The sequence below is a fragment of the Myxocyprinus asiaticus genome, chromosome 50 (assembly GCF_019703515.2).
Source record: "Myxocyprinus asiaticus isolate MX2 ecotype Aquarium Trade chromosome 50, UBuf_Myxa_2, whole genome shotgun sequence".
In the NCBI taxonomy this organism is placed as follows: domain Eukaryota; kingdom Metazoa; phylum Chordata; class Actinopteri; order Cypriniformes; family Catostomidae; genus Myxocyprinus; species Myxocyprinus asiaticus.
Window position 1 is genome coordinate 23,309,130 of NC_059393.1, and position 18,094 is coordinate 23,327,223.

Sequence of the window (18,094 nt, forward strand, 5' to 3'; positions counted from 1 at the left end):
AAAGCACAATTTCAGTGAAATCCAAAGATGTGTTACTTCAAAGCAAAGAGATTTCTGAAAGGCATTTAATATCTTTGCAATGTAAGTAGTCAGGTTCATGTTCATGGTTATTTCAACAGTTCATGGTCATGCCACTAACCCAACTTAAATGTCTAATATGGGTGTGTTTTGTGTTTACAGTGAGACATCGACAAGATACAACTGATGAACGGAAGCCAAAAACATCTGCAGTGTTGCCTTCAACAAGTCCTGAAGGTGTAATTTCTTTGACTCAACACTGTCTGCCTACATTTGATCCTGGCCTTGAAATCCACACGTTTCAAACTTAAAAGACGTTTTCTCCACATTCTGTCTGTGGAAACACATACGGAGGCACCAAGAAAGAACAGGTCATCCCTGACTCATCAACCTAATGCACACCTTCTGGAGTGACAGCAGCCCACTAATCAAACTATGGTCCTCGCCTTTGCCTCGAAAAATGGCTTACTTAATGCTCGCTGTGGCCTCTCGGATTCGCATATTGATCTAGTGCCCTGTTGATCTGATTAGAGGTTCAATCTTAATTTGTACACTTACATTCTGACACTTTCAGCACAAGCTTGAAATAGGAAATGTGCTGTTGGGTCAGTTTGTTGTCGTTTCCTTTGGCGTAAAGCACTATCGAGAACGGACAACACCTGCAAACCATATCCCATCTGGAACCAATTAGCCAGATCCCTGCAACGAAGAGCAAGCAGGAGAAAACGAGCGTGTGGCTTGAGTCCTCTGCACACGTTGCTGTTTTTATTAGTTGTGGCAGGCTGTTGTGTCATGACGCCACTGTGTTTGAGGATCAGATTGGATTTGACAGGTCTAAAATAAGAAGGCTTGTCATTTCAACCCCTCTGGGAGCAGCAAGGTCCTGGACGCATCGGAATTTCTCCACTTGTGTCATTGTGTACGTGTCCGTGTGGCAGTCAAGGGACGGGAGTGCTCCCAGGGTTGACTTCGGCCACTTTTGTCCACTTTGAGGTCGCTGTCCCAATCTGGCCAACCTTTCTGTTCACCCCACCCTTCAGACAGTTTGCAAATTCTGCCGTCGCCCTCCCTGGAGGATGAGCGATGTGTCCACCCTGGACTATGAGCTGCTCTCGCAGGGACCTTCTTTTTCAGGGGCCTCAAGCAGCCCACCACTTGGTGGAGATGCTGAGCAAAGGACGGCCTTTGCTTTTGTGGGTCTCCTGATGCTGTTTTTGATTTTTTTGTTGGTACGATGCTTCCGTATCTTGCTTGACCCTTACAGCCGAATGCCCGCCTCCTCTTGGACCGACCACAAGGATGGGTTCGAGAGGGGCCAGTTCGATTATGCCCTGGTGTAGTCCCAAAACCAAGGGACCTAAAGACACCTCAATCCTCTGCCTTAGCCCAATCTGTGGGCCAACTTTAACTGGTATAGCATGGCACTAACAACGCAAAGGTCATGGGTTAGATTCCCCGGAAACACAGAAACACAGACCGACAACATGTATACCTTGAATTCTCTTTTAATTCGCTTTGTTGTCTGGTGAATTCATAAATGTAAATTCCTACTGGATGCTGATTTCCCACCATGTCTGAATTAACAGGGTTGTCGATTTCCGATGCTTTAGCTGTTTCCTCAGGGGCACAAAACCTCCATCTAGAATTCAAAAAAAGACTAAATCAGTAACAAACACTGACTGTTCTATACCAACATCTAGAATGAAATTGTGTGGAGCATCGCATACTGTAAAATTCAGGCAGACCTGCACAATACTCACTGTGAACTGTGACTACACTTCTCAGTTTCTAGGTGAACCACTGTAGATATCTTATAATTATAATTACTGTAGATAACTGTAGTTGATGTTACGAATCCAAGATTTTAACTCCCCTAAGGACTTTAATCAGAGGTAGACGGCATCTTTAACGTGGCACAAATGGAGTACATTGTTCAATGGGTTGTGTTGTTGTCGTGTTAATCGATTAGCTAGTAAAACATTGAATTGAATGTTACGATTTACTTCAGAGTGGTTTTAAAAGTGATTTACACAATATTGTTCTGTTTGTATTGTTGCTTTATATTAATTGCCGAATTGCGTTGAATTGGACGATTTACGTTAGAATGGTTTTAAAAGTGATTTACACATTTGTTCTGTTAGTGCTGTCTCATAAACTTAAGTGGTGAATTGAATGTAACAATGTACATAAGAATTGTTTTATAAACAATTAACACAAATTTGTTTTGTTTGTGTTGTCGAATTACTTAAATTGTTGCGTTGAATTTAATGACAATTTACGTTAATATGGTTTTAGAACGATTTACACAAATTCATTGTGTTAGTGCTGTCGCATTACTTAAATTGTTGTTGAATTTAATGACAGTTTATGTAATATGGTTTTAGAACGATTTACGCAAATTCGTTGTTTGTGTTGTCGCATTACTTAAATTGTTGCGTTGAATTTAATGTGACAGTTTATGTTAATATGTTTTTAGAACGATTTACGCAAATTCATTCGGTTAGTGCTGCCGCATTACTTAAATTGTTGCGTTGAATTTAATGTGACAGTTTGTTAATATGGTTTTAGAACGATTTACGCAAATTCGTTCGTTTAGTGCTGCCGCATTACTTAAATTGCCACATTGCATTGAATGTGACAGTTTACACAAGAATTGTTTTCTGAAAGATTTACGCAAATTCGTTCAGTTAGTGCTGTCGCATTACTTAAATTGTTGCGTTGAATTTAATGTGACAGTTTATGTTAATATGGTTTTAGAACGATTTACGCAAATTTGTTCGTTTAGTGCTGCCGCATTACTTAAATTGCCACATTGCATTGAATGTGACAGTTTACGCAAGAATTGTTTTCTGAAAGATTTACGCAAATTCGTTCAGTTAGTGCTGTCGCATTACTTAAATTGTTGCGTTGAATTTAATGTGACAGTTTATGTTAATATGGTTTTAGAACGATTTACGCAAATTTGTTCGTTTAGTGCTGCCGCATTACTTAAATTGCCACATTGCATTGAATGTGACAGTTTACGCAAGAATTGTTTTCTGAAAGATTTACGCAAATTCGTTCAGTTAGTGCTGTCGCATTACTTAAATTGTTGCGTTGAATTTAATGTGACAGTTTATGTTAATATGGTTTTAGAACGATTTACGCAAATTCGTTCGTTTAGTGCTGCCGCATTACTTAAATTGCCACATTGCATTGAATGTGACAGTTTACACAAGAATTGTTTTCTGAAAGATTTACGCAAATTCGTTCAGTTAGTGCTGTCGCATTACTTAAATTGTTGCGTTGAATTTAATGTGACAGTTTATATTAATATGGTTTTAGAAAGATTTACGCAAATTTGTTCGGTTAGTGCTGCCGCATTACTTAAATTGTTGCGTTGAATTTAATGTGACAGTTTATGTTAATATGGTTTTAGAACGATTTACGCAAATTCGTTCGTTTAGTGCTGCCGCATTACTTAAATTGCCACATTGCATTGAATGTGACAGTTTACACAAGAATTGTTTTCTGAAAGATTTACGCAAATTCGTTCAGTTAGTGCTGTCGCATTACTTAAATTGTTGCGTTGAATTTAATGTGACAGTTTATGTTAATATGGTTTTAGAACGATTTACGCAAATTCGTTCGTTAAGTGCTGCCGCATTACTTAAATTGCCACATTGCATTGAATGTGACAGTTTACGCAAGAATTGTTTTCTGAAAGATTTACGCAAATTCGTTCAGTTAGTGCTGTCGCATTACTTAAATTGTTGCGTTGAATTTAATGTGACAGTTTATGTTAATATGGTTTTAGAACGATTTACGCAAATTTGTTCGTTTAGTGCTGCCGCATTACTTAAATTGCCACATTGCACTGAATGTGATAGTTTACGCAAGAACGGTTTTCTGAACGATTTACGGAAATTCGTTCGGTTAGTGCTGTCGCATTACTTAAATTGTTGCATTGAAATGAATGTGATAATTTTGCATAAGAATGGTTTTACAAATGAGTTGCGTAAAATTTAATTTTGCTTGTGTTTCATTAATGATGCCCAATGAATGGAATGTATTTTCCACCCTTTTTTATTCATTTGTGTCAAATTAAATATGCCATCTACCCTGACTAAGGTCATTTAGGTATAATTCTTGTCTATTAAGCATGATTTTGAACAGTAATTATTTTACAGCAAATACATCTTTAAGGAAACCTTCAGCATTGTTGGAAGTTTGTCAGCAGTCCGGCATTCTGCCTTCGACAGACCATTTCTGAACTTTGTGCTTTATATTTCGGAGGACGTTCTGGATTTGTGCTCCCTAGGTTGTGTTTACAGGAGCGAAAAACCCTTTAAGACTTCTGAACTGAATGTCATTCCTTGTAATGTTGTTGTTTGGTTCTTTCCTGTCCTGTGTCTCCTTTTACTATATGTACATAAGCCATATTTTCTTATCTCTTGAATATGTTCATGTTATTGGTTGTTTGCCAATCTGCCAAGCTTTCTGAAACTGTTGTGAACTAATGAGAATTAGAAGCAGCAGAAATACTTTATTTTTGTATCCAGACTCAGATTTGAAGTTCCCTTTCGCCAACGTGTTGTCTTCTAATAGGACGGATGTACCAAGAGTGTCATACGTAATGTGCCAAGATTATTGTATGTTTCAAAAATGGAGGAACCTGCATTGCTTTGTGAGTTTTGTAAGTAGATTGGATATTTTCCTAATTCATTTTTGTTAAGCTGGTGCAATTCCTTGAAGTAAAAACTAAATTCACTTCAATCTCCAATATCCTCAGTAGACAAAATGTACTGGAGCAGATGCCTTCTACCTTTCCAAGATCAATAAGCCATTTCTACTTCAATACACTCGTTAAATCTCCTTAATGTTGCTAAAAATACACTGCTGACAAAGAATGGAAAGACAAAGGTTTAAAAATATAACCCACGTTGTTTTATTGCCAGTTATTTCTTACAGATGTTTACAAATCTTGTGTGAATGACAGATGGATGGATCCAATCGAAAATGGGATTTTTTTTTGCAGTATAAAAACAATGCATTTGGAATTAGTGTAAAGGGTGCTTGTCCCCATCATGGATCTGTATGGCTTGTAAAAATAAAATAAACATTTGTTCAGATTTCTCTATATTTCTCAGATATTTATTAGAATTGAAAGTTCAATGTTATCTCAAGCACACAAGTCCTCTTTCTTTGGTCTGAAGTTTGAATCTCAACACTACAGCTTGATGACAATAATTTCAAGTTTGCTTCTGATATTTGAAATATAGTACAGTCATGCACATTTGTTTGTTAATATGTAGTGGCATCAAAAAAAAAAAAAAAAGAGATATGAAAGTGTACAAAGTTCCCATGTTAGACAAATGGTTATGCATAAATATAGCTCAGGCTGTTGTACAGTGCAGTTACCTTGATGTTTGAAAAGCAATTTCGTAATTTTAGCACCAAGTTACTCATTTAAATCAAATGTCCTGAAGATTGAATGCAGGACGTGTTGATGGTCATCGCAACAAACCATATTATTCTAACGTTGCTTGAAGGACAACTTCATGTAAACAGTGGTGTCTGTCACGTAGTGCCTTCGGTGACAGTTACTTAAGGATGAATTGTTCGTTCATTTTCTTCAGAGAAAAACAGTCAACAGCACTTAAAGGCTATTTATCACACGTTTACAAGTAAATATTTGGTTCGTCAGTCTTGATGCTCAAGAATACAAAACGGACGAACAAAATCTACATTTCACTTTAAAATATACAAATTTAATTTTTAACAAGCATTTCGATAATATTGATTTTTTTTTTTCAGCATTGAGACAGTACAGAAGACAATCACAAAATAAAAAAAAAAACAAGACCTTTAAAAATAGCACGTTTGCAATCAACTAATCAAGCATTTTCGTAGTACAGCGTAAGTTGGAATTTTAGCACCTTGTTTCCTCGAATCCTGCGGAAATAAATGAGGGTTGGCTGTAGTTTCCACACAGGTTGGAAAATTGTGTTTACATGTCCACATCTGGAGTGTATTTGGAGGATGGCTTGCCAAACAATCCGTATGTACCATTGAGAATGCATGACTCCAGCTGCAATCAAAAATGGCTGCTGGTTGGTTTACCCATCAGGCATACTCCATTTGCATGTGCTCTGTTTGTAAAGAGTGCCTTTGTCAAATACGAAGCACTCTAGGCACAGAAGTATGGAGAAGAAACTCAAACGTAGCAAATGCATAAATGCAAATGCAACTTTTTTTTGTTTTTTTTTGTGCTAGATTGCATGCATATTTGAAAACCCTTTGGACATTAGTCGCCATTTCCCTGATTAAATACACTGTGTATTCAGCATTCGTAGCAGGTTCAGTGCAATTGGAAGCATTTAGCACCACTCCTGTCCAAAATGCTGTATGTATGTGTCCTTGTGCATGTGTGAAATGAGGTAACACAATGTGGCAGCTCATCATAACACTCCAGAAAGCCCCAAAAATCACGTTTGAGCTTCAAGATTCATATTGCTACACTGTCTCCTCAAGAGTTTTCGAACTCTTGTTAAAACCTGAAAAAATGTGGTAGTTGCTGCAGTCCTTTGTGTGATGATTTTCTTTCTTCAAAAACAGTACAATACTTGACGAACAATGCTAAATACTGAATGGAATACCTTTTGACCCCAGCACAAGTTACAACGAGGTGATTGAAAATTCATAATTGGTCTATATACTGCAATGTTTTTATGTGCACTAAAGACTGAAATGTTATGTCATTTCATAATCATTTTGACAGTTTACAACTGTAACAACCATATTAAAACATAATAGCCCTTACGACAAATACTTGATTGTCCCTCCGTTAAAAGTGGGTGCTAATGCTAACGGCTAATGATAGTGCTAAAGCATGCCTGTCAACTTAAGGTGGTGTTTGTATGTATTCCACCAAACCTGACTACAATCTGCTTCACTAAAACAATGAAATCAGTGGTGGTTGGCGTAGAAGGGCGTCAAATACAAAGCAAAACAAAATAATTTGTGTTAAATGGACACAGTTTCTCAGAGCTAATGCCCTCCGGTAAAGGGCCTGGGGTCAAGGGGTTAGGTTTCAGGCAGTCTCAGTGCAGGTGGATGTGCAGCTTGATGCGCAGTGCGTCGCCGATCTCGCCCACAAGGTAATTGCTGTCATGTTGGTCCTCCAGTTGCTGAAGTTTGCGTGGACCGAACAACGGTAAGCTGGCGATTTCCAGGCGGTACAAGCCTGGGCCTGGTGGCTTCCGACCCAACCGCAGAACGCTCTTCCCGTCACGGCGCTCCAGCAGACGGAAGTGTTCGCCCTGGTTGCCGTGCGTTATGATGTAGCGCACATGGTGCTCGAGGGGTTCCAGTGCAGGAAGCAGCTCCAGCAGGGGTTCCTTGTTCTGCAGCTGTGCCAGGCTCAGGTTCATGGGGATGGAGGTCTGAACATCCATGCTGGCCATGCTCACGGTCTCCTAAGAGGTACGGAACAGTTGGAAGAATCAGACAGACGTTGAAGCATTTTGAAGGCTTTTATAGGCCAAGTACACATTGTAAATTTTCACATTGTAAAGTGACAATGAATTGGGCCGTAAAATGAGGTTGTCACTCCAATAAATAACCAAACTCAGTACTGAACGAGATTAAGCTTTCAGACAAGGAGCGTCAACCTTGTTTAGCTGCAGTGAGAACGTGCCATAGTGATCGCAAACGCAACCAAAGCAAGATTGCCATTGCGCAAATGTACCTTGAGCTCATTATCACCAGCATTACGCCTAGGACGGCCTTTCTTTCCATGGTCACCATTAATCTTGCATTCATAGCAGGCCTCCGGTGAGAGGGCGTCTTCGTCGTCTTCTCCCTCCGCAGCAAACTGACCCTGGAAACCAACACCTGTGATGCAGTGCCTGAAAAAAGGAACAGTAAAAAGTTACACCATTCCTATTATGTTGCAATAGACAAATGAGAACAGTCTTGTATGATAAGTGGCCATCTGTACACTAGACTGAATTTTCACCCTTGTCCTGCTCGGTAGAAGCCTCCGGGGCATCCGCACAAGTATCCTCCATCTGTGTTGGAGCAGCCGTAGCTGCAGGGGTTGTTGCCCAGGGAGCATTCATTAACATCCTGGCAGCCCCCAGCCGTGGCCTCAAAGTCAAAGCCTGATGGGCACACGCATTTATAGCTGCCCAAAGTGTTATAGCAAGACGCCGACCCGCAGACCTGGTTCCCGGAACATTCATTCTCATCTGGGTAGAAAGAAAAGAGACATAAAAATGCGAAATGCATGATTGACAACTGCTGCACCTTTGCTAGTGTACACGTTGAATTTGAGCTGACTAGCTTAAAGAAGCTACATTTATTTGGAATTATAGCACAAGTGAAATTAAAGTGAACCTCAAGCGCTTTGCGTTCACAAAGAACATTATAAGCCAAAATGACCCTGAATCGCCCTGAAACTAATCAAATGTAGCCCAGAGGCTGACAGAAGCTATAAGTAAACCGAACATGACTGTTTTTTGACCATTCATGAATCTGGGATTGGAGATTTAGTTTCTCAGCCACAGACAATTGGAACTTTCATTCTTGCGTAAATCGTCACTTTGAATTGAAAGCGTCAATTTACATAAGAATGGTTTTTCCATCTTCCCACTCACTCTCCATTAACACAGCGCTGGACCTCGAAAACCGCTAATGCTGAACAGCATATTGTGCATCGTTTACACGATGTTCACATTGACACGCCAACTATTTGACTCCTTTCCAGGCGACTAGTAAATAGTGTACGCACCCACACACTGGTTCCACTGGTAGTGTTGAACGTAACCCTGCGGGCAGCCACAGCGAAATCCTCCTAACATGTTCTGACAACCGTGCTGACAACGGTGGTTTCCTCCACATTCATCGACATCTGTACGAAACCAAGAAAACAAAATGTCAATAAATGTCATTTGATTTCCACTCTCTCATATGAAACACTGGGAAGTCCAATTCATTTCAGTAAATCAAATGACATGTTCGTTTGATCAGAGGCGACATTTAACACCTTTTTTTGGTAGGGAGACACAAAATCTATTTTATATTTAGCTATATTTAAAAATGTATTCCCCATATGCAGTATGAGTGATTTATTAACAATCTTAGTGGGCCGGTCATTTTTGACCGGGAACATAAAATGTGTTGGCACAAAACGAACACAGCACAAGAGTTCAGTGTATTCAGCAGCTTTTTATAAGTTCCTGTGAGTTTTTACTTTACTAGTAGCTTGACTGCAGTCGAACTACCTTAAATTATGAGTAGCTTGACAAGCTACAGTTTCAAAGTAGCTTCCCAAACATTGGTAAACAGAAACGAACCCTCGCAGTTGATCCCGGTTGGATCCAGAGAAAAGCCCTTCTGACACTCGCAGTTGAAGCTGCCGGGAGTGTTGAGGCAGGAGGCGCGGGAACCGCACGCGCTTGGCTGACCGCTGCATTCGTTGTTGTCTGAGAGATGAAGCACAGAGGCAATTTTAGCACCAAATGATATGCTGAATTATTTAGACTCTGTTCTTGGCTTGTTAGCGGGGCGTTTTGAGTTAATATCATTCACCTATGCAAGCAGTCTGGTGCTGCGTGAAGCCCGCAGGGCATTTACAGGTAAAGCCACCAATCGTGTTGACGCACAGGAACTGACAGTTGTGTTGCTTGGTTGAGCATTCGTCCAAGTCTGGAATGAAAAAGAGCATTTTTTCAAATTAGAAGATGTAGGCGAGGCAATTCATTTCCCATCGGAAAGAAAATCACAAATAATATCTCTAATATCTTGTCTGTTCTTCCTAGACAGCAACTCTTACAGTATGTCAATAATTGATTCGTTTGTATCTATTTTTATTACTGAGACCAACTTTGCAAGCTGAACTTATCCCAATACAACAAGCACAAAGCTTCAATGCACATCTCATTAATAGTGTACTAACCTTTGCATGTCTTCCCGTCGGGCTGTAGGATGTATCCTCTGGGACACGAGCACAGGTAACTGCCTTCTGTGTTCTTGCACAGGAAGTTACACGGTTTGGGCGATTGAGAGCATTCGTCCGCATCTAACCGGAAAGCATCAATGAGAAAGGCATGTCTTGGAATAAATTATTGATAGTTGATATTGTATCGAACAAAAGGCTTTCAAAATGGTATTGCAAGTTTGTCAGTTGTTTCAAATAAGGTTATAATGAGGAGAACGTACCAACACAGGAGGTGCTAGTGAAGTCAGTGGTGTAACCCACGTTACAGTGACAGCGGAAAGAGCCAATACTGTTCATACACTGACCATTCTTACACAAGTTGGGCATCACCTCACATTCATTGATATCTGAAAAACAGATATATTATGGTTAGCAAAGACATTTTTATTAAAAAGTATTAATATTAATATATATAAGTTTAAAAATATAAATGATACATTTAAAGTATCAAAAAGATTAATACATATAAAAATAATAAATGTATAATAATTTAATAAAAATTATTGTATGATTAAAAACATTAATATTCATATATTAAAACAATTAATTAATATTTATGAAATATTTATTATAATGTATTTTAAATATCCAAATCTACCAAAGATACCAAAATTTCATTAAATGCTCAAAACTAAACATTTATAAAACTTTAATAAAAAATTATTTAGATAAATATTAATATATAAAATGCATTTATGTTATTTTTTTAAATATTCAAATATCCAAAAATATATTCAAAATATATTTAATAAAGTAGTTATTTAATAAACAGTACGTTTTTAAATAAAACATTATTATTAATATATTAAATTGTATTTTAAACATCCATATCCAAATCTAGCGAAGACATGCCTAAATTTAATCAAATAAAACTAAACATCTAAAAAACTTTTAAGACAAGGCAATTATATAAATATTAATATATTAAAAAGATAATAAACATAAAATAAACAACATTTTATATTTTATGTTATGTTATAATAAAATAATTGTCATGTATTTTATGTACAGTATATTTCTAATAATGTTTTAATAAATATATTTATATTATTGTGTTATATATAACATTAACAGTAATATATTAAACTGTATTTTAAATATCCGTATCTACCAAAGATATGCCTGAATTTTATTAAATGCTCTTAACTACAAATTGTAATTTTTTTATTAAAGTGCATTAATATACGTTAAAAAGCTTCAAATAAACATGAAATAAAAATGGACATTTTATAATTTAGTTTTTAATAAGTTTACACATTAATTAAAACATTTATATAAATATGAAAATGCTCTTTACTAAACATCTACTGTATGTATTTTCTTTTAAATAAAATGCATTAATATTAATATTTTAAAAAGCTGATAATAAACATGACATAATAAATACTTTTTTAATAAAAAAGTACACATTGATTTCAACAACATAAATGTTAAAATATCAGAAATTCCTGCTTGCACATCATTAAATTTGTCTAAAAATGCCAAATATCACTAGTAATTTAATGATAGAATTATTTTTCTCTATTGTTGCTCTCTAAAATCTCTCTAAAAACATTCAAAAGTAACATTCAGTCTGAAAAGTCAAACCTCTGCCATCAGTGGTGTATCCCGGTCCGAGTGGGCACATCTTCTTGTACTGTACTGTGCCAGGCAGCGGGCACAGCTCACACAGTGAACCCCAGCCGCGCCCGCCATTACAGCAGCACTCTGACTTGGTAACGGTGTTGCGGTTGGTGGAAGACTGCTGGCACATCGTCTGCAAAACCTCAGTGAAACAGAAGCCCTTCCTGTTATCTGCGAATGACAACATTTGCGACGTAAGATGCTAACGTACATAATTTTATTTTTTGACAAACTATCACATTCAGGACGTCTGAGTGTGTACTGTGTTGTCAAGTGTGCATATATCAGTGTTGGTAACAGTGGGCACATATGAGTTGCCCTGTGTAAACTTGTGCACATGTGTCCATTAATGTGCATTGGCCAGTCAATCTTACCCATGCATTCTGTGCCCGTTGAGCTTGGCTCGAAACCCTCGTTACATTCACAGCGGTAACTGCCCACCGTGTTGACACAGCGACCATTCTTACAGATTCCAGGCTTAGTGCGGCACTCATTGAGGTCTGCCGAGGTACCATGCAGAGGAGAAAGAGAGAGAGAGAGAGAGAGAGAGAGAGAGAGAGCAGTAGAATTCATTTGTGATCAGTGACAGCTTATGCAATGAGACTGCTAGCAAAAGCACAACATGCATACTGTATAAAAACTATTTTAAATCATTACTTCAAAATTGAAATTAAGTAAATATTAAAGCACACAATATACTGTACAGTAAATATTTAGGTTACATCACATGCTTTAGCATATGAGGCTATAGGAAGAGTGCCCTTGCGTAAACTACCATGGTTACCATAGTTTCCACCACAGTACAATACATTTATGCATCTGGCAGATACTTTTATCCCAAGTTACTTAAGACCAAAGTATACTTCAGTTTTTCATGTGCCGCTATGCAAATTTCGTCATCAGCACAGTATGCGCGGATTGTCCGCGTGAAGCCTACTTTTTCAAGACATGCGGACAGTCCGCGTCTTTGAACGACATCCGCACATGTGCCTGCCGTTGACTGTGCAAATAAAGTATCACAAAGTAGCCGTAGTGCACGTGTCAAACGTGTCTGTATGGTTTCGCTTAAAAGAGTGCACTTTGAGAGACCATACGTCAAACGGACACTTCTGGAACGTCTTCGGTTGCATTGCGTTTCACTAGTTTTCAGTGTCTCTAGTCATGAGCGCTGTGTTTTCAGGATGCTGTGTCAAGATATATGCAGTTTGAAAAGTTTAAAATAGCGTCTCGAGATCCCTACATTCTGCTATGCTCGGTCCAGCTGTCTTTGAGTGCAAAAGCTTGTTTGTGAAAGGCTGTGCTGCCTGCTCGTTGGTTTGATGAGGTGTGTTGCCTGTAGCACTGACTGCCCCCTACTGCATCAAGGTGGTACATCAAGTGTGGTCTGATGGTAGGAACTTTCGTTATTACGGAACTTGCGTATGGAATAGGGGACATGATTAATTGCGTATGTTTTTTACATGTTTTTTTTTTATATAATTAACCGCAATAAATTAACAAGTTAAATCAACAGCCCTCTTTGAAATAATACTATTTCTAAAACTACATCTTTGTTGTCCGATTACTGTATATTCTGTTGATGATGCATAGTTGCTTCACTCTTTCTTTAGTACTTCTCATTTGCCAGGTCAGATACATTCACACCTACACACAGACAGGATTCTCACCCATGCAGCCCTCTCCATCAGGGCGTCGGGTCATGCCAGGTGGACAGATACACATGAAGGTGCCGATCTGGTTCTTGCAAGCCATGCCTCTGGACGCACAGTCATCAATCCCTTCAGCACACTCGTCCTGATCTGGAGAGAGAAATATTCACATACTGGATTGCTTATAGTGCTGGGTGCACTCAATATCCTGTATATAAAAACATCATTTAGTGAATGTATTTTCTGCAGTACAGATAGTACAACACTAAAGGTGGAACACTAAAGGAATAGTTCACCCAAACTATTCCTTTGGAAAAGAGCGGCATGAAAAATCTCCTTTTGCATTTCTAAAAAGAAAGGAAGTGCGTAAATGATGACAGAATTCTCAAGTTTGGGTGAACTATTCATCTAATATTGAGGCCAGTAATGTCAAAGATGCCCAGCAGAGAAAGATGGGCGACAGATTCTCACCTCGACACATGCGGTTGTCATCGCGCAGCACGTATCCCGTAGGGCACATGCACTCGTACGAGCCAAAGGTGTTAACACAGCGGAAAGCGCAGAGGAGGGGGTTCACTGCGCACTCGTTGATGTCTGAAGACAGAAAATACATCCAAATGCACAAACAGATGAGAATGAGACCATGATAAATAAATAAATAAATAAATAAATAAATGATTTACAAATTTTGCATGTCAACTAAAGTGTCGGCACTGGGTTAAGCCAGTAAAAATACCTTTACATTCTTAAAACAAGATAAATTAATTATTGTATTTACCTGAGAGGCAAAATTGTGTAATGTATTAAGACTGTATTTTTTTAAGTTAAGTTTTAAGTTACGTTTTTTAAGTTCTTACTACATTGGCAAATAGTTTTTTCTTGTTTTAAGCATACAACTCATTTTGTTTAATTTATGCATAAAAAATAAAATAGCAGTTTGCCAGTGGGGTAAGAAAACCTATTCAATATACACCGATCATCCACAACATTAAAATCACCTGTCTAATATTGTGTAGGTCCCCATCATGCCGCCAAAACTATTTTTTGGACTGTGTGGACTTTGGACTGTGATTTTGATTTTTGATAAAAAAAAAATAAAATAAATAAAAATAAAAAAAAAGTAAATAAAGCATATAATGTGCTTTTAATTCAAGAATGCAAATGCTAAATGTTTTCCTTTAGGGTTAGATTGAAGGTGTGGTTTAAAGTTAGTCAGTAGTATTTATAATTAGCTCTTACATTGTCAACACTGTACATAGGCCTACTTCAGACATTGCTTTTAGTCAAAACAAATTTTCATTATTTTTTCCAGTTAATTATGAATAACTTTTCCATAAAAATGTGTATATTGTGATATTGTCACAGTTTCGGTCAATAACAATATATATATAGTGATATAAGATTTTGCTTATAAACCACAACCCTAATTTCATCTGTCTTGAACTCACCTTCACAGGTCATCATGGGTCCGGGTTCAAAACCCTCATGACATGAGCACTCAAATCCACCCTGAACATTCGTACAAGTGCCATTTCCACAAGGATTCCCGATGGAGCATTCATCAGTATCTGTAAAAAAGACAATTAACCATTAGACCAAGAACTACGATTAAAGGTGCTGGCGGTAATCTTCATAACAAACGAATAATGCTTTTAAATAAAGTAATAGCAACCTAATGTAGTAACCAAGGGGATTTAAACCTACACCTATTATTTAGCATTTATATATTTAGCAAACTAAATATAGTGTCATAATCAAGGTTTAACTGTTACGCCACGTCCTAACCACACGAAACAATCAACACGATACTGCTTTCGCAACTAATTTTAGTTTCGTAATGTAACTTTTCCAAGTGAAACAGGATATTCAACGAGTCAAAAATGTTGGGCAGGACTTTATCTAAAAGGAATTAATTGGATGGTGAATACAGAGATAGACCGATAATTGGTTTGACCGAATATTTATACTTTTCCACTTAATCGGTTATCGGTTCTTTAATATCAGGTTTACCGATAAAGTTAGGCACAAAAGACTTTGCATTTTAAATATTAATTAAGTGTATATTCCATCTAAAACTAGTCAAATTAATTCTTTGTAGACTGTGTGCAATATTAGTTTTGTGAAGCAGTTCAGCAGAGGCTGTGAAAAATGATATGGTTGTTAATGTTCCTGGGCTGTTTAATAAAGGTTGACACCTTGGCTGTTCGCGGTCATTTTTGACCGGAAACAGTATGGATGTAATTGTTTTATTTTTATTTTTTTTAAATAAATGATAACATTTCTGCTTCCCTGAAGCAATAACAATAAAACATATGCACTTCGTAATTATATGCTATTTTGATCTTATTTACCTGTAAAGTTAATTTGCACATGCAAATAAGCACATTTCTTGGAACTTTACGTCAATAAAAACCGACACTTCTAGAAGTTCAAACATGAAGAAAATATTACAATGTGTCCTGTACTGGGGCAGATTGTTGATATCAGATGGAAAAAAAAGAACAATTACATGACTTGAAAATCATGTCATAATAATTACCAGTAGATGGCTGCGGAGACTGTGTGGTCTGATTGCCTGTTGTAACTTAATTTTAGATTATCTAATTTTAGATTTAGATTAGATTATCACAAGTTATGCGTTTGGATATATATTTAGACATTTATCAAACTATTATTTGTCAAAGTGTAACTTTTTTTTAAATGGTTTTGAAGTGCCAGTTTTTGCAATAATGTCACATTGTGTTTACAGTCAAACCTGACCATGGTGTTACAAAGAGAAGACACAGAATAAGCATTTTGTTAACAATAATTTATTTCAAATATCAAAATGAAATAAAGTAAATTAGTTTATGTTTAATATTATTTAGTTGTGTTTGTGTGTGTGTTCTGCATTTTGTCTTCTGGCTGTGATAGTCTCACCCGTTTATAAGTGTGTGTGTGTGTTTGCGTTTTAGTGTGCGTGTTCTGCATTGTGGGTGTATTATGGTCTCACCCCCTCATTTCTGTTTGTGTGCGTTCTGCATTGTGGCTGATTTATTCATTTTATTTATAAAAAAAAATAAAATAAGTTGCTTCAGAGGTGGAGACAGTTATTATTTTTTCTTTAGAATAGCAAACGCTGAAGAATTGTTCACAATAGTACCAAAAACGAGTATGAAGAAGGTACATAGTCTATTTTGATTTCACGTTGACTTTCCGTTCTTAAAACAAACCAGTTAAGTGCAATAAGATTATTGGTTATTGGTTTCAATGGTAGCTCCGCCCACAATGAAATCTGATTGGTCAAATGTTCCGCTCCACATACCTGTATATTAAACATCAAAATGTGTTGATTGGCTGCAATTTTGTCATGTCATACATCATTTTCACTCTCATTTCAACATATTACAAAATGTAGTTGACACAGGAAACTTCGTGCTTTAACATCAACTCACCCACGCAGTTGACGCCCGTGTAGTCCAGGTTATAGCCAAATGGACACTCACAGCGGAACGAGCCGTCAGTATTAATGCACAAGCCGTTACCGCAGATTCCCGGGTTTTCAACGCACTCGTTCATGTCTGTGCAGACAGAGAGGACATTATTATCCAGGTCAGTGGAGAGCAGAGTAGTGATGAACTTCAGATGACAGGATTTCAGTGGGTTTTCTCACCTTCACGTCCCATGTCTCCAGGTCTTGGGACGGCTTCATGGCCATAGGGACACAAAGTGTCAAACGCAGCTGCCGTTGAAGAGAGAATGGAGAAAAGATGTCAAACTCACAAAAGATATTCTGACATTTGGAACACAGACATACTGTATGGCGACATCGCATATGCATTTTCTGATTAAGTGTGCAAACGTTTATATTCTAAATTAAATGAAAATATTATTGTTTACACTTTACAAAAAGGTTGTATTTGTTAACATTAGCTAAAAATGTCCGTAATTGTAAAATTTTAAATTATAAGACAATTTTAGATGTAAACAGTATGATTTTACCGTATAATTAACAGTAAAAATGTATATTATGTTTAACAAGATTTTTACAGTAAACTATTGTTAAAATCATAGTAAAAAACAATAACCATGCGTTCCCAAAAGTCCCTGCGTGACCAATCACATTTCATTATATTTTATGGGAATAGTTATGTTTCTCCTTATTTTAAATATCAGTTACATACATTGGGGTGTTTTGTGTTATATTTTATGTAGTTTAGTTCATTTTTATTGCATTATTTTAGTGTCATATGTCTGATGGTGTTTTGTGTTTTTCTACGTGTATTAATTATATTAATAATATATTTTAAATACACAGATGTTTATAGTTCCAGAAGGTTAGTATATCAAGTTTATATCATTTAATAATATAAACGGTAGTGAAACATAAAATGTACAGGTATCAAAATGACATCCCGTAAAGCTTGAAACATGGTCATCATATTTGTTACGGGAAATTTCCGGCAACCACAGCTGCCTGTATTTTACCACAAATATAACAAATGTTTTTTACAGTTAACATTATCTATCAATGAACAATACTTTAAAGCATTTATTCATCTTTGTTAATGTTAAATTCAACATATCCTACTTATCCTACCTAATGTTACAAATGAATTAACATTAGTAAATGCATCATGAACTAATAGTATTTTGATAAATGACCACTGACTTAGATTAATAAATGCTATAAAAAAACTCATTATTTATTGTTAGTTCATGATAACTTATGCATTAACTAATGTTAACGAATAGAACCTTTTTGTAAAGAGTTATCAGATTATTAATGAAGGCAATTTATATATATTTTTTTTTATAATTTAGATAATTTTTTATTACATAT

The 18,094-nt window shown here is 36.8% G+C and overlaps 1 protein-coding gene across 1 annotated transcript in view; it reads right to left on the reverse strand.

Moving 5' to 3' along the window:
• Positions 1-1,353: 1,353 nt before the first annotated feature.
• The window catches only part of LOC127438809 (fibrillin-2-like), an 89,692-nt gene continuing 72,951 nt past the window's right edge, over positions 1,354-18,094 (reverse strand). Inside the window, exons 51-65 of the mRNA XM_051694663.1 lie at positions 16,925-16,993; positions 16,707-16,832; positions 14,721-14,840; positions 13,744-13,866; positions 13,291-13,422; positions 11,998-12,123; positions 11,588-11,794; positions 10,222-10,347; positions 9,959-10,081; positions 9,592-9,708; positions 9,357-9,485; positions 8,792-8,911; positions 8,018-8,249; positions 7,748-7,907; positions 1,354-7,475 (exon numbers count right to left, since the gene is read on the reverse strand). Coding sequence (XP_051550623.1) covers positions 7,101-7,475; positions 7,748-7,907; positions 8,018-8,249; positions 8,792-8,911; positions 9,357-9,485; positions 9,592-9,708; positions 9,959-10,081; positions 10,222-10,347; positions 11,588-11,794; positions 11,998-12,123; positions 13,291-13,422; positions 13,744-13,866; positions 14,721-14,840; positions 16,707-16,832; positions 16,925-16,993 — 2,285 coding nt within the window. The 3' untranslated portion in view covers positions 1,354-7,100. The remainder of the gene's footprint in view (positions 7,476-7,747; positions 7,908-8,017; positions 8,250-8,791; positions 8,912-9,356; positions 9,486-9,591; positions 9,709-9,958; positions 10,082-10,221; positions 10,348-11,587; positions 11,795-11,997; positions 12,124-13,290; positions 13,423-13,743; positions 13,867-14,720; positions 14,841-16,706; positions 16,833-16,924; positions 16,994-18,094) is intronic.